This window comes from Haematobia irritans, chromosome 4, assembly GCF_050003625.1.
Source record: "Haematobia irritans isolate KBUSLIRL chromosome 4, ASM5000362v1, whole genome shotgun sequence".
Classification (NCBI taxonomy): domain Eukaryota; kingdom Metazoa; phylum Arthropoda; class Insecta; order Diptera; family Muscidae; genus Haematobia; species Haematobia irritans.
This window is the reverse complement of record NC_134400.1, coordinates 175,435,872-175,462,642: the sequence shown is the minus strand read 5'-3', so window position 1 is coordinate 175,462,642 and position 26,771 is coordinate 175,435,872. Positions and strand designations below refer to the sequence as shown.

Here is a 26,771-nt window from a genome sequence, read left to right as displayed (position 1 = left end):
CCAAGTTCAGTTCTTCCATTTTTGGCAACAAAAAGTTTGTTAGCATCGAACGATAGCGATCGCCATTCACCGTAACGTTGCGTCCAACAGCATCTTTGAAAAAATACAGTCCAATGATTCCACCAGCGTACAAACCACACCAAACAGTGCATTTTTCGGGATGCATGGGCAGTTCTTGAACGGCTTCTGGTTGCTCTTCACTCCAAATGCGGCAATTTTGCTTATTTACGTAGCCATTCAACCAGAAATGAGCCTCATCGCTGAACAAAATTTGTCGATAAAAAAGCAGATTTTCTGCCAACTTTTCTAGGGCCCATTCACTGAAAATTCGACGTTGTGGCTCGTTAGTAAGTCTATTCATGATGAAATGTCAAAGCATACTGAGCATCTTTCTCTTTGACACCATGTCTGAAATCCCACGTGATCTGTCAAATACTAATGCATGAAAATCCTAACCTCAAAAGAATCACCCTTTAGTTTCCTTTGAAAATGTCAGGGGGTTTGATGACAGATATTTTCCCAAGCAGGTCAGTTCAACCAGTACGCTTCTCGAAAATAAATTTAAAGATTTTACCTACGAGTATGAAGACTAGATCAGATTCTGGATTTATATAAATTATTTTTGTTTGAGTTTTAGAGGAATCATAAACATGGCTTGTAAGTGTGCAAGAAAATTATAAAATAACGGCTTGATTCGATCTGTAGATTTTTACCCCCATTATTTAAATAAAATCTGGAAATTATACATTTAGTTTCAAGCAATTTTCATGATCAGTGCACTTTCTGTACCCTCAAGTACTGGAGGCCTTACCAAATAGACCGATAAAAACTAAATCCTATACGCGTTTTTGTGGGTCTAAAATACCAGGCAAATCGGATAAAATTTACGGTTTCTAGAAATCCAAGGAGTTAAATCGGGAGATCAGTCTTCCGATTTAACTCCTTGAATATCGGAAGATATTCAGCACATCTAATTGTAGTTTTAGAATCTAGACCCCAAATCGGAGGACTATATCAAAAACTTTACCGATACACAATGTATTCGTCAAACCTATATACGGTACTAAAAAAACTCTACATTTCCAAATTCAGGCAAATTGGACTACGGTTTCTAGGAGCCCAAGAAATAAAATCGAGAGATCGGTCTACGAGGGGGTACACCAAACCATGGACCGATGCCATTTCTTGCACACCTCTTTATGGTCCCAAAATACCTCTAGATTTCCAATTTCAGGTAAATTGGACAAGAACTACTGATTCTAGAAGTCCAAGAAGTAAAATCGGAAGATCGGTCTATATGGGTGCTATACCAAAACATGGGTCGGTACTCACCATTTTCGCTACACCCCTTTATGGTCACAAAATACCTCTAAATTTCCAATTTCAGGCAAATTGGACAAGAACTACTGATTCTAGAAGCCCAAGAAGTTAAATCGGGAGATAGGTCTATATAGGGGCTTTACCAAAACATGGATCGATACTCACCATTTTCGATACACCCCTTTGTGATCCCAAAATACCTCTAGATTTCCAATTACAGGTAAATTTGACAAGAACTACTGATTCTAGAAACCCAAGAAGTAAAATCGGGAGAACGGTCTATACGGAGGCTTTCACTGACAGATATTCTCCCAAGCAGGTCAGTTCAACCAGTACGCTTCTCGAAAATAAATTTAAAGATTTTACCTACGAGTATGAAGACTAGATCAGATTCTGGATTTATATAATTCATTTTTGTTTGAGTTTTAGAGGAATCATAAACATGGCTTGTAAATGTGCAAGAAAATTATGAAATATCGGCTTGATTCGATTTGTAGTTTTTACCCACATTATTTAAATAAAATCTGGAAATTTTACATTCAGTTTCAAGCAATTTTCATGATCAGTGCACTTTCTATACCCCCAAGTACTGGAAGCCTTACCAAATAGACCGATAAAAACTAAATCCTGTACGCGTTTTTGTGGGTCTAAAATACCAGGCAAATCGGATAAAATTTACGGTTTCTAGAAATCCAAGGAGTTAAATCGGGAGATCAGTCTTCCGATTTAACTCCTTGAATATCGGAAGATATTCAGCACATCTAATTGTAGTTTTAGAATCTAGACCCCAAATCGGAGGACTATATCAAAAACTTTACCGATACACAATGTATTACTCAAACCTATATACGGTCCTAAAAAAACTCTACATTTCCAAATTCAGGCGAATTGGACTACGGTTTCTAGGAGCCCAAGAAATAAAATCGAGAGATCGGTCTACGAGGGGGTACACCAAACCATGGACCGATGCCATTTCTTGCACACCTCTTTATGGTCCCAAAATACCTCTAGATTTCCAATTTCAGGTAAATTGGACAAGAACTACTGATTCTAGAAGTCCAAGAAGTAAAATCGGAAGATCGGTCTATATGGGTGCTATACCAAAACATGGGTCGATACTCACCATTTTCGCTACACCCCTTTATGGTCACAAAATACCTCTAAATTTCCAATTTCATGCAAATTGGACAAGAACTACTGATTATAGAAGCCCAAGAAGTTAAATCGGGAGATAGGTCTATTGGGGGCTTTACCAAAACATGGATCGATACTCACCATTTTCGCTACACCCCTTTGTGATCCCAAAATACCTCTAGATTTCCAATTACAGGTAAATTGGACAAGAACTACTGATTCTAGAAGCCCAAGAAGTAAAATCGGGAGAAGGTCTATACGGGGGCTTTCACCATTTTCGGCTCACCTCTTTGAAGTCCTAAAATACCTAAAGATTTGCAATTTCATGCAAATTGGATACAAACTACGGTTTCTATAAGCCCAAGACACCAAATCGGGTGATCAGTCTATATGGGGGCTATATCAAAACATGGACCGATACCCACCATTTTTGGTACACCTCTTTGTAGTCCTAAAATACCTATAGATTTGCAATTTCATGCACACTGGATAAAAAGTACGGTTTCTATAAGCCCACGATACCAAATCAGGAGGTCAATTTATGTGGGGGCTATATCAAAACCTGGACCGATATAGCCCATTTCTCCCTGATATATATATATATATATATATATATATATATATATATATATATATATATATATATATATATATATATATATATATATATATATATATATATATATATATATATATATATATATATATATATATATATATATATATATATATATATATATATATATATATATATATATATATATATATATATATATATATATATATATATATATATATATATATATATATATATATATATATATATATATATATATATATATATATATATATATATATATATATACATTTTATGTCCCAAACATAATATGTTCTAACATATTAACATATATGTCCCAAACATGTTATGCTAGTTTATGAACATTATATGCTTGCACTCAAAAATATTGTGTTTAAAAATTTGTGTTCCAAACATATAATGTTTATAGCCAAACATATGAAAAACAGTCTTTTTCATCCGTGTGACACATAGATGGCGTCGCTAGTATTAAATGCATATTATATAACTTCATCGGAAGTGGAAAAAAATTGATGGCGGATACCGGGAAAAGAAATGTTTGTGGAAAAACTTTCAATTTTTCATATCATAAAAGAAAAAAAATTATTAAAAGTATAGAAAAAAATTGACACCAAATTTTTACATTCAAATTGTTAGTTCTCAGTATTTTTTGGAATCATACGAAAATTTTCTTTTGTTTTCTTATTTGTACGGTTATTGGAATGTATGCCCACGTTTAGTTCATACAATTTATGAGACATACATGGGTTAAGAAAAAATGCATTGGAATGTGGAAAATTTAATAATTTTCACTGATATGAAGTTTTTTTTTCCTTGCCCAAAAGTCGTTAAACTTTTCAATGAAGACGGATTGTCCTTAAATTAAAATTAAACTTAAAATTCAGTATCCTAACATTAAAGAATATTTTGTTTGACTACGGTCAACTTAGCTTTAATAATTCATAAAAATTCTTTAAAATTAATGAAATGGTCTTTAAATGAGTTGACTTTTTGTATCTTGACTACAAACCCAGGAAAAAAGCGTCGCTAAAAAAGTAATGAAACTGTTTTTTTTTTTGAATCTGGAAGTAGTGCAAAATTCACGCAGAAGCGATGAATTTAACATGGGCTTGTTACATCCAAAACATTGATTTCGGATCACACCTAAAGAAGTGATGCAAATTCAGTGCAACGGCTGTTGAAATGGGGGACTTCCGTCCTATGACAAGCCCATGTTAAATTCATCACTTCGGCGTCAATTTTGCACCACTTCCGGATCCAAAAAGAACATTTTCATTGTTTTTTGGCGACGCTTTTTTTGCTTGGCTTGAATTAATTTTTTTCTGTTTTTTCTTCATTGGTCATCAAAGTCCTTTAAAAACGTGTTAACGACAACATAAATTTCCAAATTTTGATTCGACTTCAAGTAGAAATTATGCCATGTTTCAAGTAAAAATCATCTCTAAAATAAAGTTTTGAAAGACATGACCCATTTTTGAACACTTTTTTGCTTTGTAGTCAAGATGCAAAAATACAACAAATTTAAAGACAATTTTATTAATTTTGAAGAATTTTTCCAAATAATTAAAGTTAAGTTGACCGTAGTCAAAGAAAAACTTTCTTTTATGTAAATAAATCCATATTTAAATCGAATCACTTTATTATAAAGACAAAACGACTTCATTGCAAAGACTTTTGGACAAAAAAAAAACTTTATGTCAAAGAAATGCGTATTCTATACTAAGCAAAAAACTTATTTTAAGGTCAAGAAATCTTTGGCCTCAGGGCAATATTTTTTTCAGTATATGTATCTGATTTCGACAACAATTTTGCTCTAGGAGGTGATCATATTCCTTCTCTCCGTGATGTTAGATTAGAATTTGGCAATGAATGTCATTGCATAACATTAAATATCTAATTAATATTTTGCCAATATACTGGTGTCTATTGGGAAAGTAGAAATGTTTCTGTTATATGTCTTTATTTTAAATTGTTTGCCATTTAGAAGCCTGTTTTCAATAACAGAAGATTGATTTTATCAACACAAGTACACTATACAACAGAGTTGCCAGAATTGTTACACAAAAATCGTTAGATATCCCCCCCCCCCCCCCCCAAAAATAGCTTTATTTTGCTTAAAATCCATATTAACAAACATATATTAATTTTATTTGAATTTTGTACGAGAATGACAATATTTAAGTAGCTTTATTAGATCCCTTCGCTTCCCTTAGATCACATATATTTGCACAAATCATATGTGCAAATATATGTGTTTGTTGTTTTAATTGTTTAAAAACTGTAAATAAGTTAGTGGTCAATTGGTAAAGGCGGATTTTTATTTTACCAAAAAGGTTAAAATCCCTTCTTATTCTCTTGCACATTTCTACTGGAGGAAAAGGAACGGAATTATTGCTGTTTAATTCCCGGTAATATTATTCATATTCCATTCATAATCTGCAGATTTGTTTGTTATTGCGCCCATAACAATCATTTATTTGATCCTTTAACGAAATTTTCGATTGTATTACAAAACAAGTTACATCTTTTTGTATAAGTTGAGAATGTCATAACATAAGATTTCAAACACCACCAACTCCATAAACGAGACAACAAATTTACAAGAACAAAATTTGGGCGAATTTATTGATTAGCTTAAGGTGTATTTGTTAAAAAAAAACCTGCGTCACTTAGCTGCCGGAATTATTATTAATGTTTGAATTGAACTTTGATACATATTGAAAACGTAATTCTTGCAACAAGGGAAACGTAGTTTTGTCCCTATTTGAATAAGAAATAAAAACCGCTAAAAGGGTCATGAAAAGAAAAACAGAAAAAATATTAAAGCAAAGATTAAAGCAAATATTAAAAGCCAGATCTAGCGTAAAAAAAGCCAAATTGTCAACGTTGCTGTATAATGAATAGAAATTTATATATTTTCCATAACACCATTAAAAATCTTATTTTTATATATTCAAATTGGCTGATTGTAATTAGGGCTGCCACAGTTGGTAGAATTCTACCAAAAAATGTTGATTTTTTTCTGTTTCATAGATTGATAGTTTTTTTTTTTTTGATATTTTGGTAGATTTTGCAAAATATTCCTCCCCAACTAATATGTACTTCAATTTTTATAGAAAAAAATTGACAAAATTTTGTATAGAAAAACAAGTAAAGGTAGAATTACATACCATGCGTTCAATGCGTACAATGCGTCCGATGATTGAAGAGTTGAAATTTCTCTTTGAAATCAAAAGCTTGAATAGTCTGCCGCAAACAGAAAAAAATCAACTCTTCCATCAACGCACGGATTGACGCATGGTGTGTAATTCAACCTTAAGTCTAAAGTCGGGCGGGGCCGATTATATTATACCCTGAACCACTTTGTAGATCCACATTTTCGATACCATACCAAATCCGTCAAATGTGTTGGGTATATATACAGGTTTTTGTTCCCCTATACATGCATTTAAATCTGACTCGATCTGGATAAAATTTTTTAGACTTCTAAAAAAAATGTAATTTAAGTCGGCTAATGCCCTGGGGTGGAACACAATGTTAATAGAAAAAAATATGGGAAACATTTAAATCCGAAGCAATTATTAGGCACCTTTGCTAAAGTGTATTTATGATTTATCGGTAGACAGGAAAATTTAAGTCATTCAATACAAGTTTTCGACTTAGCAGTGGCGATTTTACAAGGAAAATGTTGGTATATTGACCATATTTGCCGAAATAAGAAAAGCATATATATGGAAGCTATATCTAGGTTAGGTTAGGTGGCAGCCCGATGTATCAGGCTCACTTAGACTATTCAGTCCATTGTGATACCACATTGGTGAACTTCTCTCTTATCACTGAGTGCTGCCCAATTCCATGTTAAGCTCAATGACAAGGGACCTCCTTTTTATAGCCGAGTCCGAACGGCGTTCCACATTGCAGTGAAACCACTTAGAGAAGCTTTGAAACCCTCAGAAATTTCACCAGCATTACTGAGGTGGGATAATCCACCGCTGAAAAACGTTTTGGTGTTCGGTCGAAGCAGGAATCGAAGCAGGACCGCATTGTTTCGCAAAATGCTCTGGTATCGAACATAATGAACATTTTTCCCATTAGAAGCGAGGAGAAATTAAAAGAATTGGATGCACTGCTATCAACGCAAGCTGACCCATACGTAAGTATTTTCAATAAAATCATCTTTGTAAACAACTAAATATTTTTTCTCTGTTTTAACAGATAAGGCAAATCAAAAAACTCCTTGGCGGTAATGCCGAACGAAATTTACACCTAATTTTTGGGCATGATATTATAATGGGTTTCAACGTAGATGGTACATTCGGTAAAAAACGATTGCGCGATTATGCCAATGTGTTTGAGGCCATGATAGGTACAAGAATTGTTAAAAATTAGCTAGACATTCACTAATTCATTAAATTTCAGATGCTATATCCAGCTTTACGGATGCCTCCGATAAATGTTTAAGAGCTGCCTTCCAACGTCAGAAGAAAAAATACTTTAAACAATCCAGCAGAAGCAAAACTACGAAGAATGATGAAAACAATGCTGATTTGGCAGAATAATTTAGTAGAAATATATTTTTTTTTTTTTTGATTTTTAGTTAACATTTTTTTATTTATTGAATGGGTTTGCCAGCCCTGAAGAATGTGAGCACGATTAGTTATATAATTATTAATTTTAAAACACAAACAAAACAGTGTTTAAAACATTAATGTTTAAAAAATCTACATGTACCTAGTATTACACAATATATTAAAGGTATGACCAGCCTTGAAGAAATAGTGCCCATGAAACAGACTGAATTTTTCTTTAATTTAATTAAATATATATAATAAATATGATTTTAATTTCTAATTTTACGCCTTTTTATTTGGTAAAAAAGTGTTGACCAAATGGTGACAATGGACTACTGATTCAGTGGTTCCAATGTCTCCATATGGTTCCAAAAGTACCACCTAGTCAGTAGTTCTTGTGTCAGTAGTTCATTCTCAATGACAAGTACATGTTAAATGTCAATAGAATTTTACATTGTCTGGGGTATATTTGTTCAGTAGTACTGGCGACACAGTCAATAGTAAGTCAGTACTGTTTCACTACTGACATTTCCTACAGGGTATTTAGTACAACAAAACCTTTTGAATGTATTTCATCTTAATTAATTCCTTATATTTTAATTAATTAATTAAGTAACATACCTGGGACGATTCTGCATAAAGTGTTGACCGCCAAATATGACCAGCATATAGATGCCACAATAGTAGAAGACCCATGTCCAGTTTTCCACCATCCATTTGCGTGTGCGTTGATGTATGAAATCATTTTCAAAATCGAATATATATGAATAGTTGGGTGTAACACTTATGTCCATGTTGATCATTTTGGGGAGTATGTGGTTTGTTTAGTTGACCTCTTTTTTTCTACTTAGACACGCTTTATTGATTTTATGTAATTTTTCTGTTTTATTTTTCACTTTTCTATTTGTTTAAAACTTACTAAAACTATTTAATTGAACTTGAACTTTTTATTGTTTAATATTAATATTAAAATGACTGGTATATTGATTTTTGTTTTTGTATTTGGTTTTCCGTTATAGTGGTTGCGATTTCAGTGGTTTCTTTAAAATATCATTGGGAGGTAGAAACGCCGCATTTGTTCCTTTGTTGAGATTCACATAAACTATCTTACTGTTGTGACTTTAAAACAAAAAACAAACTCTGAAAATCAGATAAAGAGAAGAAGAAGAACAATTAATAGTTATATATGATTGCATAATGTAGAATATTGTTTAACTAGAAAATGTCATTATTATACAAAATAAATACTAATTTTGTTGCTATTGAGGAAAAGTGCAAATCATCCTAAGTGCTAAGCAAACTTTTTTCCGTTAATGAATATTCTTTAAATGTTTAAAACACCAAAGCACACACTGGTCATAATGCAATATTTAATGCACGAGATTCACACGGGGGTAGGGAGAATCATAACAAAATTGTAGACCAACTCTCCAGGTTTGGCGAATAATAATTTTCTGGAAGGGCAAATAAAACTCTTCGGAATAGAATGAACATATATTTCAGACATTGGTCTTTTATTTTTTTTCAGTTTATTTGTCTTAGTTTTACATTAATAAGGCCCTTCAAAGTCCTTATTAATGTAAAACTAAGACAAATAAACTGAAAAAAATATTTACGTGATATTAAAGATTATGAAATCTTAATTTTAGGATGTGCAATTTACAAAATATTAAGGACAAATTTCTTTAAAATAATGACATTTTAATTAAAGCAACGTTTATAATCTTTACTTCAAAAAATTTTTCGTTATATTTAGGACACAATTTTTGTAAATTTGCGTCCCTCTGTTAAAGTCGCATGTCTTTGAACTAAGGAAAATTTTCCGTAAATAAAGAAACATATTTTTGATTCAAAGAAATCGTCCTTAAATTAACTGAAATATTGAATCTTTAGATTTACGATAAAAAAAGCTTCAAATATAGGCTACGACTTATTTTGAGGATGTAGCATCTTTGATTTAAATATAAAAGATTAAAATGATAAAGTGATCAAGGTGTACACTTGAATAGATGATCATAATTTTATAAAATTACAAATGCGTCAAATCAATACACGAAATCTTCTATAATACAGTTTTTTTGTTTAGTAGAGTATTGATTTTTAGTTGGCTTTAGTAATTTTTGTGGTGGCAGGTGGTATGTTAGAATTTATAATACAGTTTTGGTGCTTTTTGCCTTCCGGGAGTTGGCATCACTGAATACGTCCACCTTAAACATGTTCCAAGGCATAATGTTACTTTTGGACGAGGAACATGGAATATTTTTGTTCCAAAAATATTGTTTTCTCGCCAAATATAAACAAGCTTTCTGAAATCAGATTAAAACCACAACAAAAATAAAAGAAAAAATTAAAAAGGGAGTGGTCTCGGCATGATTCGAACTTAGATAAGATAATAATAATGGTAATATCTAAAAATTAAATTCTCCGTACTTATAATAAGGACACAAAATGCAACTGACGTTTAAATAACTTTTTTCAAGTAATATACAGTTAAAATGTTAATTAAAATAATATCAGTGATATTTTTCCCGAGAAATTTCACCACAGGGAATCATTCGCAAATGTCCTTATATGATGCCTTCTGGCGCCTTTACTAAATACTGGCACCGAATCTCGTTCAGACTTCACTGAAAAAAATATTGTCGTGAGGTCGAAGATTTCATGTCTTTAAAATACGAATATAAATTTTGCTTAGCATAGAAGACGCATTTCTCTAAAATAAAGTTATTTTACTTGTCCAAAAGTCGATAAACTTTTCAATGAAGTCGTATTGTCCTTATAATTAAGTGATTTGACTTAAAAATGGGTATCTTAACATGAAAGAAAAAAATTATAGGCTAAGGTCAACTTGACTTTAATAATTCAGAAAAATTCTTTAAATTTAATGAAATTGTCTTTAAATTTGTTTTCTTTTTGCATCTTGACTACAAAGCAAAAAATCGTTCAAATATAGGACATGTTTTTCAAAACTTTATTTTAAAGAAGTTTTTTACTTCAAACATAGCATAATTTCTACTGGAAGTCGAGTCCTAATTTGGAAAATAAAGTTGCCGTTAACTCGTTTTTAAAGGACTTCGATAGCATATGAAGAAAAAAAACTGAGAAAGCAAAAAATTAAAATTTGCTTTCTAGAAGCAAGTACACAAAACCTAAATTTAAAAGAGAATTGTGTCTTAAAAGTATCCTTACTTGTATTCTCCGCTTCTTTGGCTCGGAATCAATACCAAATTTTTTAAAGTAAAGACAAAATCTTTGGAACCGAGTATGCTTTTTTTCAGTGTTATGGAGATTTGTTTCGATTCTCGCATAACTTGACATTCGCGTGCGTGATTAGCTAACCTTAAGTGCTCATCTCTAATCCCAGTCCCCAACTGTAAAATTTCCTCATGAGTTTTTTTTTACTATTATTTAGGTATTTGTTGATGAATCAAAATAGCATGACTGAATGATTAGAATTGCGATACAAATGACATCATTATTGCCCAACGTGCATCCAACAATGCCTTCAACAATGCATATACTCGTAAAATAGGGACAAGTCGGCATAATTTTTATCAGTTGTGTGGATTTGGGATAAATGCCTCTTCTGTTTGCTGTTTTTTTCATTCAAGGTTTTATTGTCTTTTGACTTTGTATTTGCTCGGTGGTTGGTGCAAAAAAAAAAATCAAGTCTCGTGTCATTTCTTAGAAAAGCAGAAATTGTACAACAAAAAATACAAGAGTACAACAAACATGAATGAATTGCTCGTTTAGTATATACGACGTACATGCCGCAATTTACAATGGATTTGTTAAATACAATTACCGAAAAATTGTGCTCTCACCCACTAAGAAAGAGAGAAATGGATAAGAGAGTTCGAATAGATATGAGAGTATTCATCGGAAAATGATTAATAACAAGGTTGCCACTTTACAAATTATAATACTACACAGCGGTATATTTTCCGTTAAGATAGCTTATTTCGTAAGCCTTATGGAAGCTCTGTCGAAAACAGAGACAGGGAAAGGCGTTTGGAAAAATTGATAAAACATAGTTTCCATTTTTGTGACATATATTACATGCTTTATAAGGCTTGCATAAAGCCTTCACAATATTCCTTCCTCCAACTGGGCTATTTGTCATCGATCATATATCCCTACTTACATAAAACAGCAATTGTGTGATAACATTTACTATAATAATAACTTTAGCTTGTAACAATTTTTAACCATTTTGATCAGTAAAAAAATAGCATGTTGAGTTTTGAGCTTTTTTTTCTTCTTACTAAATTTTCCCTTTTACTAAATTTTGTTTGAAGTAAAAACATCTTTAAAATAAAGTGTTGAAAAACATGTCATATTTCTGAACACTTTTTTGCTTTGTAGTCAAGATGCAAAAATACAACATATTTAAAGACAATTTCGTTAAATTAAAAAAAAAGCTGAATTATTAAAGTCAAGTTAACTTAAGTCCAAAAAGAATTTCTTTCATGTTATGATATCCATTTTTAAGACGAATCACTTAATTATAAGGACAAGACGACTTCATTGAAAAGTTTATCGACTTTTAGACAAGGAAAAAACTTTATATCAGAGAAATGGGTCTTCTATGCTAAGCTAAATTCGCATTCGTTTTTTAGGACATGAAATCTTTGTCCTCACGACAATATTTTTTTTTCAGTGTGATTAGTTAAATAATTCTGGAGTTTTTAATTTGCATTATAGATGTCTGAGTTTTATCTGCAAAACATGTGGTAATACTTCTAATAAGGAATTGTTTAATATGTTATAGAGAGAGCCCTTTAAAAAATTATTGCAACATTAGCCAAATACTCTCTCTTTTCTTCTTTTTGGCAAAATCTTTCTTTCCAAATCTTTTGCAAAACAAAAACAAAGTTTTTCATGTAATAATCTTGTATACACCTTTCGTATTAAAATATTTCATATATTTTTGATGATAGCAATTCACTCAATGGAAATTAAAGAGTTTTTTGTTTAATTTCGTAATAAGTATACTTTGGTTTCGGCATCGTGTAGTTTTGGTTAGTTTATCTTATAATCAATGAATTCATAATTTTATATGAATACAAAATAGTCGTCCATGGTTGGTGGAGAAGATGCTTTACTGCTTTTTACTATTCATTCACTCGCATAAAGATATGTCACAGTGCTTTGTCGTACAAAAATACACACACACTGCATAATTGTAGAAATTTTCGTTTTTGGCATAAATAACATATCCGGTTTTTACTAAATTAACGGCGATTTACGTCGTCATACACATTTCTCTCTCATTATTTCATATACATGTGTCATGCATGCGGTTAGATAGGCATTTTATTCTTCGTTTTTGTTGTTGTTGTGGGTTGGGAATTTATTTGCTAATGCATGTGTAGTGTGGGCTTTTTCGCTTCATTTAGTCTAAACAAGTTCCTATGTACAAAATACCGTGTGGTCATATGCATTTGTTATTGTTTATTTCTTCTTAACCTATATTTTTATTAATTCTAGGCTTTGAGTATATTTCACTTGGCTTTCTTTTAATAGGATAAATCATGTATTCCCTTTCATTATTCTGTTCATTTTAAGTTTTGTTTCATTCAGTTTTACAGTCTAATATCCTTATATGATATTTACATCTTGCATATACTCTCTCTCTTTCTTTCTCTCTGAATAGCACGCTCTTCGTAGTATTATTTAATACCAATGTCTTGTTGGTATTACAGTATCACCCTTCAACATTCTTGTTGGTATCCTCACTTAGCTTGTACAGTCGAACACAGTTATAACGAATTCTCAGACACCGGGATGTTAGTTGGTTGTAACCGTAGTAAAGGAAAGTTCAAGTTCAATGAATTTTGCTGGGGCCTGAAAAACTATCTGTCATAACTGGTAGTTTGCTATAACCAGTGTTCCTTTTACACGTGCTCGACTGTATTATGCTACAGGGATGTAATTCTTACATAAATAAAATTTTTTAAGAGGGGATGGATAATCTATCCGGCTTGTTTTGTTTAGTATTGGATACAATAAATGAGTTATGAATCTCATCGTGGGTATTTGTTATATATTGAGGTAATAACATTTTCTTTATTCAAGATAGCTATTCGTTAAAATAATTAGAGTTTCGCGCATTGCCCATGCACCAGCAAAGACTCTTTATAATTTGAATAATATATACATTAACCCCCATTTTCATGAAGCTCCGTTAATGCCACGTTAGCTAACGAACTTTTAAACCGTCATATCTACATATCTGTCATCTTGCGTATATATTCCATATGCCAGTTAGAAACTTAACTGCTGAAAATTTTTCAGTTAAAGTTAACCGGAGAAAAGATATTTCCATTTTTCTTTCTGTTAACTGTCAGTTAAAGTCTAACGGAGCTACATGAAAATGGTCGTAAATGTATAAGAATCCATTTCATTTCTTTTGCCGCACTACTGTGTGCAAATTTAAAAAGATTAAGTAAGACTGTAAATATTTCGTCGTAATTCAATATTGAAAGAAATATTGAACTAATATGAAAGATAATGCAACCTAAATTTTAGAATACAATTTCTAAATATTAAGGATAAATATGTTTAAAATACAAAATTTTATAATCATTGTTTTAGAAATGTGTACCTCCGTTAAAGTCGTATGTCTTTGAAGTAATTCAAATTTTCCTTTAAATTAAGAGAGACTGACTATTTGGATTAAAGATAAAAAGTTCAAATAAGGGCCTAAACTTATTTTGGGGATTTTGCATTTTTGATTTAAAGTTATTTTGAATTTATGAAAACATTTTTTATGAACAAGAACTTACTACTTTAAACGCAGTATTATTCAAACCAAAATATTCTTTAAACAGCTGATTCCAATGTTGGATAAGCTTTACTACCGGGTACGAGGGCAGTTCGGAAACTTATTAGCCTAGCACAAAAAGCGCGGTATTATCAGAAAAAGTTAAGTGTTTTGGAAACTTCAATCTCTGTTATGAACACATGTTAAATTTTGTTTCGATCTGGCAACTCCTACTTCAAAAAAGACGCATCCGCAATTTTTTTACAATGGAAAAATTAGAAATGCGTGCTCTCATTAAATATTTACATAAAAAAGGTTTATTGGGACAAGCAATTCATAATGATATGGTGAATGTGTTAGGTGAAAATGCTCCTTCATATGCAACAGTAAAAAAATGGGTTGCTGAATTTAAACGTGGTCGTACAAGCATTGAAGATGAACCAAAAACAGCAACAACAACAGAAATTGTAGCCAAGTGGTATTAAATGATTGACGAATAAAAGTGCGTGAAATTGCTAATATCATGGTCCATTTAATCCATTTAATTTTGCATGAAGAACTACAGATGAAAAAGCTTTCTGCAAGATGGTCGATCAAAAACGCATAAGAATGAACATTTCTCAAGCTTGTTTGGATCGTTTTAAGCGAAATAAAATGGATTTTAAGCGTCGTTTCATAACTGTTGATGAGACATGGATCCACCACTATACTCCAAAGACAAAAGAACAATCCAAACAATGGACTGAAGCTGAAGGAAGTGCCCCAAAGAAGGTAAAACCAATTCAATCGGCTGGTAAGGTTATGGCAACGGTTTTTGGGACTTCAAAGGTATTTTATTGATTGACTATCTGCATAAGGGTAAAACAATAAATTCAGAGTGCTATTGCAACCTTTTGGATCAATTGAATGTACCAATTCGAGGAAAGCGTCCTGGCTTACAACACAAAAAAATAATTTTTCATCAAGACAACGCACCAGCGCACAAGAGTGTTTTAACAATGGCTAAAATAAACGAATTAAAGTACGAGTTGCTTGACCACCCACCTTATTCTCCTGATTTAGCTCCCAATGACTTTTACTTGTTCCCAAATCTAAAAAAATCCTTGTTTTAGCCCAAATAAAGATGCAATTACAGTTGTAAACCACTATTTTGAAGACCTTGAGAAAAACTATTTTAACCAAGGGATAGAATTGCTAGAAAAGCGTTGGACTAAGTGTATTGAAGTTTCAGGATATTATATTGAAAAAATACAAATATTTTTGAAGTTTCCGAACCGCCCTCGTAAAAGTCGACATACCTTTTGTTTATGTTTTTCTCCTAATGGATTTGTCACAAGTTAGTTGTATTCATAAGGGGTTTTATGTAATTGCACACTGTAAAAAACTTTATTTGTTATTGGAATTTTGAATTATTTTTTTCGACATGCAATAACAAACTTTTTAATACCACAGAGGAAAAGAGGCAGTCAAGCTAATTTAACTATATTTTAGTTTGTGGAAATTATCGCTTTCAAAATTGTTTGTTACCATGAACTAAGCAAATGAAAGTTATACACAAATGACAATCTTCCAATTTTCCACAAATTAATTCAGAATTTTCTGAACTCTAGAATGAAATATTTAAAAATGCTGACTATAATATTTTTTTCTTCAAGAATAACAAGAATAAACTAATATATTTACGTTAATTTAAATTAAATATTTAGGACATATAATAAATTAACAAAGCTATTACAAGGTGAAATAATTAAACATCTAAATTTGGTTACTATCTTCGGTTTTTGCGCCGGAAAACAGTTTCTTTCCATGGTTACTAGTTTAAATCAAATGAAAATAGAAATTTGAAATGTTTCGCAATCAATGGCCTGGATAATCTCCATCCATGATATAACAAGATTTGATCAAAAATAATCGTCGCCCTATCTATTTTTGCACATCTAAATTGGTGTTGTGACTGAAAAACCGGACAACTTACACAACTTAAAATGCTAAGAGCTTATAGGAAATTGTTTTACGACTAAAAATGGTCTACTTAAACGTCCACCCTAGACTAAGCAGTAAGCTGTTTAAAAAAGCGCCGAAATTGAATCGGAAGCGCGGAAGCCCTTCGATGCTACTAGCCCAAATATCATACTTTGTAAACAGTTTAGAAATAGTAGAATCTATTGTGAGACCCAACATTACCATTACATTGCGACGACATTACCTGTTTTGTTGTATGACTCTGAAACATGAGTACTTCAAGACATTACCTGAAGCGTTGGAGAAAAATTTTAGAGAATGGAGCGGTTTGTTACATATATGAACCACATATATGAACTTTATGGCGATATTGACATATTTGATCTATTGAATTTGGAAGGATTACAACGAATGTTATTCTGTAAAAGTCATTAAAATACGAACTAAAAGACGTTTCTCCCAGAATGAGAAACCCAAAGCACAGAATGAATTTATGTTAATAAAGGATATAGTAAAAATATTGCACTTAATATCAAGAGGATTATCGACAAATACAATATTAGTGTAAAATTATTGTCAAACTGTTTCCGAGAGTATTTCTAATGTGAAATTATGAAAGTACATAAAATTATTGTTTAATTCATATAAACTATAATTTAAATATATAAATATATATTTTTTTCAAATCCCTTATTTTTTCAAATATTTTCAACCGGGCCGTTAGATTTCAATGGATTCGAAATGTTGGAAAAGATTTTTTCATTTTTATTAAAGGCAAATTTGTAGTAACTAGGTCATAAGAGCTTTCAATAATGTAAAGATGTCAATTCCAAAGCCACTTCTTTTTATTGAAAAGCTTCGAAGAAATCCTTGATAATAAGATTTTGAAGTCTAATCTTCTTGTTAAAGAACTAATCTAGTAAGAAATCTGTAAAGTGCTGCCTTTATTTTTTCAGTGTAAGTACATTTTTAATGAAGCAGAATAGGCAAACACGAAAATACGAATAATTTAATAATGTCTTTCGTGCCAGACAACTGGTTTTAGAGAATAATATCATGTTAAAGGGGAGTGGCATCTACCTCTCACTAATTAGACATACTCATTTTCTTATGAAATAATAGTAAAGTTAATTGTAAGATATATCATTTATTTATAAAGTATTCTCATTCACCTGTTTTGCCCGAAAAAAAATCGTCAACAGTCTCAAAATATGCATGAATATAAATGGTTATATCCCAATAAACACAGAGATTGCAGATATATTTGAAAATAGTTTTCCAAGGGATTGACCTAGAATTCAAGTTGTGAATTTAATGCATTAGTAACAACTTTTTAAATTGAAATTTAAGTATCTATCTTCCATGACCCCATTTCAAATAGCAAGAGTTTATTTTAACGATCATTTTTAATTTTTTTTTTATAAACAATAAACTTTTAGTTAATTTATTTTGATTTTATTGGCTTTTACTTTGCTATTTCTATTATTATTACTCATCTTCTATAATTATTAAATATGACTTATGTTTTTAAGTCATTGTAGTTCCAATTATATACACTCTGTAAACTCTAATGGATTTGTACCATTTAAAGGCATGTACCGATATCCAAATCAAAACTTTTGCATGTTCTTTTAACAAAATTTATTTCAAAGTAGATTATTTTGTTCATTTGCAATGTATGATATTTTTTATCCAGATTAACATAAATACTTTCATTTTCATTCTTTTATTCAATTATTTAAGGGAGAGGTGACAACGAAAACTAATTATTTTCTTGAGAAGATCAATATAAAACCGGCTCAAATATATTTTCAGAATCTGTTCCAATTATTTTTCGTTCCGGTATCCAATTATTTTCGTCCCAGAAAGATGGGTGAAAGTAGTAGCAAGCGAAGGCCAATACTTCGATTTATCAGTCTGATCTGAAATTCGCAGACATTTGAAAAATATCGCTTTTTTAATTTACGCTCTCAATAAAACCAATCTGACCAAAAATCATTTGGAAAAACGGTTGACTTCATTTACCGCCACAGTAGTCTATTGCAGAAAATATATAATACAAACGGTATATGTACCTACCATATTCTTATACACGAGCTAAAAATGTTTGCTGGTTTAAGTTTGGCCAAGAATTTTTTTTTTCGGTCAAATATTGGACTGTTTCGTAAGGGTATGGTCACACTAAGCAAAAGTTTGACCAAAATGAGTGTGAAACTTTTTTCCATGAGCACTTTAGAAGTATTTGGATATCGGTTATGGAAAATATTCTTATCGAAATGAAATATATGAAATATGAGTTAAAAATGTGTGCTGGTTTCACTGTGGCGGCAGTGTAAGGCTATCGGTAAGGCTATCGGTTTAATTTCCCAAAAAACAAAAATCAATTTAGTATTAAATAATTTATATAATAAATAATCAACCTTACATTGAGTTTAAAGATATTTTCTAATAAAAAGATATTTATTACTACATTGTTTTAAAAATTTCCAAAAATGTTTCGTTTTGATTAGTTTCATTTCCAAATACAATAGCTGTTTGACCCCATTTTTTTTTTTTGTTGCTGATAAATAAACACAAAATAGCTAAAAATTATCATTCAATTTTGATATTTTTGCATTAGTGAGTTCTTTCACAAAAAATCAAAGTGTGATTATTCCAATGCCTTATACACATGTATATTGCAAAATTTTATGCATAAAATCTACAAAAAATTTTCCTTAATGACATTTTAGAATCATTTTTTGGCAGATAAGAATCCATTAAAGGCTTATCATTGAGTGACAACACCAATTCTCGTCATGCGACTCAACTTACGAAAGCAAAAGCAAATATTTAATGACAATTTATTATTTATTTATTTTTTTTTTTTTTTTGTTAAGCTACATTTATAGTTTGGACCACGCATGGTTTTAAGCTGAAATCAAAACAATAATAAATACTTTTTAAATAGTAAATAGTAAATTGATGAAGAACAAAATATTTATTCCATAGATATTATTGCATTGCCATCAGAACATTGCCGATAGTTTTTAGATAACAATTAATATCCATGTCGATATTAAATAGTCTAGATTTTATGTAACAAATCATGTTTGTCTAAACATCTTGAGCTTGTTTTGCAATCATACACACAAAAAAAAATTTTCTGATTCAATCACGAAATTAATTGATCCAATTAATTTTTAATTGAAATGTCTTCAATCACAGAAATTATAGTATCAATTAAAAAATTAATTGAAAATTAAAAAGTTAATTGATCCAATTAAAAAATTAATTGATACTATTATTTTTGTGATTGATTTTTGTTTCAATTAAAAAATATGTTGAACAATTAAATTTTTAATTGAATATTTTTTAAAACTCAATTAAAATATTAATTGGAAAAATTTTCGTGAAATTTTTTTTGTGTGTAGTGTCTTAATATAAAAGAAACCCGCTGTCATTGAAATTAAATTACCCTAGAATAAATTGGAACAAGTGGCACTATATAGTGGGTGAAATTAAAATAAAAAACCAACAATATTATCTCACATTAACTTATTACCCGTTTTAATTATTTGTATTTCCTTTCTCCAGTGCTCTGTAGACGCTGTGAAGTAATTATCCTACCGGAAAGAAAATGAGGTTTTCGAACCTCGTGATAAAGACAACTTAACGGTTTCATTAATAATATACAAAGCGCTTCAATTATTTTTTGAATAAATTTTTTATTTTATTATTCCGAAAACAAAGTAGCAGTACCCAGTATGAATGCTGGGAGCTCCTAAGTAATAAAACCAGGGATATTTCTAGAAATACGTTGGTAATGTAAAATATGTTTGTTTAAATTTAACAGCTGCTATTTGATATACGCGTAATGCACGGGCCTCTTCTATGTAAATGTGGGTACTATGTTCGGGGTTTGCAGCGATAACCACCTTAGTTTTATAATTATTAATTTAAACTAATTAAAATACAATTCTACTGAATAGAGAATCGCCGCCGACTACAATGTCGGCCCATCTCGACTGAAACAGTTTATTCATCAAAATACATTTATTAAAAAAAATCTATGAAAAATTGCTAATAAATGTTTTATTTACTGCTCAAAAGCTATAATAATTTGGTAAAAATCATGCACAGCAGTAAATGTAAATGAAAATACATTTTGATTTTACTAGATTTCACTAGATTTTGATTTTACTAGATCTACTAAAAGTGGATTTGAAATCCACTTTTAGTAGATTTCGAGCCTAAGGTGAATTAGATATTATTAAGGTCAGTTGTACAATTAACTAATTGATTTTATAGTTGTTAATTGATAGACGACAAATACACAAATTTATATCCGTCGAAAAAAATGGATCGGCTCCATTCACTCATGTTGAACAGATTTCAAAAAGTACCCTAATTTCTGAAAATTCCCATTGCAAAAATATTTTCCCCACTTGCGATAAAATCCCAAATACTTGCAACATTTGGAAGATTTTTGCCGACTGAAAAAAAAATATAAATGTCGTTGACAGTGGACAACATTTGTGCTTTGGGAAGAGAGTTGCTTTACTTCAAAACTGAAGCTGGATAAATTTTTCTCTTACAACTTTCTACTATGTTCGTGCTCCAGTGCTGCCGCTACTACTTCAATCGAAGTATTTTGCTTCATTTTCACAAAATTTACTTCGTCACTCCTTCTTCCAAAAATCTGCTTCACTTTTTGTTCTGCTTCAAATTTTTAAAATTTTCCCCATATTACCTAATTGTTTTTCCTATTCCTTTAATTACGATGAACATAGCGGTTTTAATCATTGAATTATTAACCGATGTGGACCAATTTTTGCATAGTTGTTAGAGACCATATACTTACACCATGTACCAAATATCAGCTGGATCGGATGAAATTTGGTTCTCTTAGAGGCTCCGCAAGCCAAATCGGGGGATCAGTTTATATGGGGGCTATATATAATTATGGACCGATGTGGACCAATTTTTGCATGGTTGTTGGAGATCATATGCTGAAACCATGTACCAAGTTTCAGCTGGCAAGCCAAATTTGGGGGTCCGTTTATATGGGGGCTATACGTAAAAGTGGACCGATATGGCCCATTGCAATACCATCCGACATACATCAATAACAACTACTTGTGCCAAGTTTCAAGTCGATAGCTTCTTTCGTTCGGAAGTTAGCGTGATTTCAACAGACGGACGGACGGACATGCTCAGATCGACTCAGAATTTCACCACGACCCAGAATATATATACTTTATGGGGTCTTAGAGCAATATTTCGATGTGTTACAAACGGAATGACAAAGTTAATATACCCCCATCCTATGGTGGAGAGTATAATAAAATGAATTCTATTGTTTTGTTTTCACAAATGTATGCTACTTCAATTTTATTCAATCTACTCCACTTTTTTCCAAAATCTACTTCACTGAATTTTTCACCAGCGGCAGCACTGTCGTGCTCTCTCTCTCTTTCACCTGCTTTCAGTTTTCGCAGTAACAATCAGGTATGATAAATAGCATAATTGAAATGGTACTAAATCAAAGTAATTTTTCTAATCCAAATAATAGCATTTGTGCCAGCAAAGTCGCTTCAAGACTTGAAAGTGCATGGTTTTTCAGCTTTCGATGAAAAGCAGAATTTTCCCTCGATTACTCTTTTGAACAAATTTTTAAAAAGTTGAAATTGTAAAATTTGATAAAATCCTATAAAATATTTAAGCAATAGCTGGGGAATAATAAATAATATAAGCTATGGAAACTGAATACTGGGTCTTGCCAGCTGGTTGTTCGGATGTGGAATCGGGTAAAATTGGATCGACTCCATTTCCACTGGCCTAATTCTTCGTCGATTTGGTACCAAATATAACAATGTACCATGTTTACTCACAAAGTACCAATAACAAAATTTTGAAAAGTATCAACTTTACCAACCCCAATTTTCACATTTTTGCGAATATTTTTTCCAATTGGATAAATTTCTCTCTTTCAACTTTCATATGATGCCCTCACTCTCCCTTTCACGTTCAACTTTAATTTTGTAGTTTCGCCGTTTTTGCTTTTAACCAAGGTATTATTACATTGAGGTAATCCATAATCCATTCCATTATTTGACGGTTTCTCCCACTTCATATTTGAAAAATAATCATCATTTAATTGTACAAACTGAAATGCGGGAAATTTTTTATTTCGTTTTTTTATTCCCAATTCGGCTCCACCACCACCAACAACAAAAGAGAAATTTTCATCTAACACTAAGATGGTTTTTCTCTTTATGGTGTTTTTATCTTTGCTTTATCCATAAGATTTGCTTGCACTTTTTTTCCATAGCAACTTTATTAAACTTAAATTAGCCAAATATTTTAGACACTCTTATTAAAAAGATCAATGTATTTACTTCGTTTTCGTTATTGTGGAATTAATAAAACTTTTCACTTTCAAAGATTTATTACATGTAAATTTTTTTTAGGTTCTTTGGAATGAAATCACACCGAAAATTTCACCGCGCTTCTCTCACGAATTTTTTTGACGACTGCTTTTCTCCTCATGTTTCTCATCGGTTTTTATTCATGCACACAGACGATTTTCGATATCAACTATGACCATGTTATCGATTATTAGTATAATCGATAGCTTTTATTTAACATTTTAACATTCAGCACCTAAATCGAAGTTTGAGCGTTTGCAATACCCAACAGCATAATAATGCGCTTTATGCGCTTTACAGACTATCAGTTATTCCGGACGGAATGTCGGTGTTTGTAAAGAATCTTACAGTGTGTCGGATCGATACGACTTGTCGGCGATGACTAAATAATCGGTAAATGTGTTATCGATCCCATAAACATGCAGCAGTATCGATAATGCCTTCGGACTTAACTTATAATATGCACAATATATGGGATATGTTCGACACGAGCACTGTCGTCCGGAATAACTGATAATCTGTAAAGCGCATTACAGGTTATCAGTTATTCCGGACGACAGTGCTCGTGTCGAACATATCCCATATATTGTGAACATTATAAGTTAAGTCCGAAGGCATAATCTATACTGCTGCATGTTTATGGGATCGATAACACATTTACCGATTATTTAGTCATCGCCAACAAGTCGTATCGATCCGACACACTGTAAAGCGGACCTTAGACGGTCGGATAAACACTCCGACAGAGGTTCGTCTATTTGTAGTGTGTTCGTTCAAGTTTTGCCCTTACACTGCACGAACAAATGTGATGACTACATGAATCAAAAAGAAGAAGCATAAACAAACAATGAAGTTGTATGAAGATTTATGGTTGAAACCATTTTTTACTGAAAAAATGGAAGAAAATCCTGGTATATGTGTCAAAACAATGATTCCTGAAGTAATCCACATTTAATATATTACAAATTACTTGATGAATTTCAAAATACTTGTCGCCTGGTTTTCCATTGATTGGAAGTGGAATTTTTCCACGTTTTTGCCACAATACTGATTTAGATTTATATATTTCTTTAATTTTCAAACAGAATTGGCGATCCGTAATTAATTTCATTGCAGAAATGCCTGTTTTTAATGTAAAAATAAATTTGTCTTTGATAATGTTTGTCGAATATCCCCTTACACTCAATGATTTGTACCTCCCAACCAGAAAAAATCAAAGTTGTTTTGATTTTATGCCAACACGTCCCCGGGACAGCCGAACACGACCTTATACTATCGGATTTGTCGCCGCAACGTGTTGTGTCGTAGGGTTTATCCGACCGTATAAGGTGCCCTTAAGATTCTTTACAAACACCGACATTCCGTCAGGAATAACTGATAGTTTGTAAAGCGCATAACAATAGTGATGGGAAAATACTTTCATGCGAATAGTGATGACAAAATACTATCACAGTTGGCGATTGTTGCAGTGTCACTTACGAGTCTGTGGTAGCGATGACGATGAAATGGAACTTATTGTTGTTTTTGATCTCAGCTTAAAGCCATGCATTGACTAAACTACAAGTGTAGCTTAACCAAAAGAGGAAAAGTATGCTTGTCAAATTGATTTGGGCAAAGACCTATAGACTGCAAGATGGTTGGATGTACAGCTGTTTCGGAATTACCACATTCCTCATCAGCATCCTCTACTTGCAGCAAAACTATCAACCAATTATCAGAATAAATTCGGGTAATTCACTCAACCCAAAATGAATTACACTTGAACCTTCCGAAAAAGGGTTTTATAGTCGGCTACTACCTAAACAAATTTTGCAAGCATATCTCTTTTCCTTTGTCAAACTCAAATCATCGATTTGAATATAGTTGAACTTTGAAATGCTGGCGGGGAATTTGTCACCAACATAACTTTCAAAACTTTAATCGTAATAACAATGTTTTCAACACTTAATTTTTGTTTTTATTCAAATATTTTCTAAGAAACTATATACGCTTGGCGTGCTTCACCAAATATCTCGATACTTAATACCCGTTGCCTACTAAGATCGAATTAAGTCAAAAAGGAATCAGTGAAAGTAGAACATAAATATATATTTTGGAACATTTTATTGGGGAATGACTTAAATGGGGAATGATCCACATCACCAATTCAATAAGTTTATTATTTTTATGTTAGTCTGATATCTATGTAGGCTGGTTTAATGTCCAAATTATTTATACTGCATATTACAATATTTATTCGAGCTTATTGGACAAAAAGATTAAGGAAATTGATAATATTACGTTATTGAAAAGAAAATGCAGATACCAATCTACACAAGTCTGACTATACACATGTTTCATCGCTAGCTAATTCGAATTTCCATAGATTTTTGTGTAGACCTAGCGGGGGGATATGATTCATTTTGGGTTTTATATGCCAATTTCTTATGAAAATTACATACGAGAATTATTCTTCCCAAACTGAACCATATTTCACTACAACTATGCATCATCTTCACATATTTATAACTACAGCATAAGCGTAGGAAGGCCTCTGGTGAGGGGGCTTAGAAAATTTTAGCCCCCCATAATTTGAAAACCTATTTACGACTTTCCATTTTTATACAAATTAAACAGTTATATACAAACGCACAAAGTTCCATTAAAGACTTTCATGCACAGTCGAATTAATTGGGTTGTGGTAGCAGTTGCCGATGACAATGTTTGAAGTCTGATATTAAAACTATTCTTTCATAAATCAATAGCGTCGCCAAAAAAGATGTGAAAATGTTCTTTTTGGGTCCGGAAGTGGTGCAAAATTGGCGGAGAAGCGATGAATGTAATATCAACTTGTCATAGGACGAATGTCTACCGTTTCAACAACCGTTGCAATGAATTTGCATCACTTCTTAAGGTGTGATCCGAATTCAGTGTTTTGAATGTGAAGATCTGGAGAATACGGTGGGTGGGGAAGCAATTCGAAGCCCAAGTCATGAAATTTTGCCATCGTTCTCAATGACTTGTGGCACGGTGCGTTGTCTTGGTGGAACAACACTTTTTTCTTCTTCATATGGGGCCGTTTTGCCGCGATTTCGACATTCAAACGCTCCAATAACGCCATATAATAGTCACTGTTGATGGTTTTTCCCTTCTCAAGATAATCGATAAAACTTATTCCATGCGCATCCCAAAAACGGAGGCCATTGCTTTGCCAGCGGACTTTTGAGTCTTTCCACGCTTCGGAGACGGTTCACCGGTCGCTGTCCACTCAGCCGACTGTCGATTGGACTCAGGAGTGTAGTGATGGAGCCATGTTTCATCCATTGTCACATATCGACGGAAAAACTCGGGTGTATTACGAGTTAACACCGCTCAGAATCATCAACACGTTGTTGTTTTTGGTCAAATGTGAGCTCGCGCGGCACCCATATATCCAAATATTGATGAATGATATGACCAACGCGTTCCTTTGATATCTTTAAGGCCTCTGCTATCTCGATCAACTTCATTTTACGTTCATTCAAAATCATTTTGTGGATTTTTTTGATGTTTTCGTCGGTAACCACCTCTTTCGAGCGTTCACTGAATTTTGCATACCAATCAATTATTGTTGATTTCCCTGGGGCAGAGTCCGGAAACTCATTATCAAGCCAAGTTTTTGCTTCCACAGTATTTTTTCCCTTCAGAAAACAGTATTTTATCAAAACACGAAATTCCTTTTTTTCCATTTTTTTTTTCACAATAACAAAAGTTGCTTCGCAAAAGACGCTCTATCTCACAAACTAATTGACTTACAGACGTCAAATTTTGACACGAATCATTTGAAGGTTGGTACTATATAAAAGTAATATGCATTTAATACTAGCGACACCATCTATGTGTCAGACCGGGGACTTATCAGCCAACCTGTTATATAAATGCAAATAAAACAAGTTTATTTCATATTTTTTCTCGACGTTTCGTTGGCTTTTTTCCAACCTTTCTCAATCATTAAAAATTTAATTTAATAAACTTCCAACTAATTGGAAATA

At 32.0% G+C, this 26,771-nt stretch overlaps 2 protein-coding genes across 3 annotated transcripts in view; one reads left to right on the top strand and one right to left on the bottom strand.

The window, feature by feature from the left end:
- Baldspot (elongation of very long chain fatty acids protein baldspot) overlaps positions 1 to 22,871 on the bottom strand; it is a 91,446-nt gene extending 68,575 nt beyond the window's left edge. Inside the window, exons 1-2 of one of the 2 annotated variants that reach the window (XM_075304080.1) lie at positions 22,732 to 22,871; positions 8,245 to 8,763 (exon numbers count right to left, since the gene is read on the bottom strand). In XM_075304080.1, the coding sequence (XP_075160195.1) occupies positions 8,245 to 8,426 (182 nt within the window). In that variant the 5' untranslated portion in view covers positions 8,427 to 8,763; positions 22,732 to 22,871. The remainder of the gene's footprint in view (positions 1 to 8,244; positions 8,764 to 22,731) is intronic. The other variant, XM_075304081.1, reaches the window with a different exon arrangement.
- Positions 7,128 to 7,611, top strand: LOC142233394 (uncharacterized). The gene is made up of 3 exons (XM_075304293.1): positions 7,128 to 7,205; positions 7,268 to 7,418; positions 7,472 to 7,611. Exons 1-3 carry the CDS (start codon positions 7,128 to 7,130, stop codon positions 7,609 to 7,611), a joined length of 369 nt encoding a protein of 122 aa, XP_075160408.1.
- Positions 22,872 to 26,771: the final 3,900 nt, after the last annotated feature.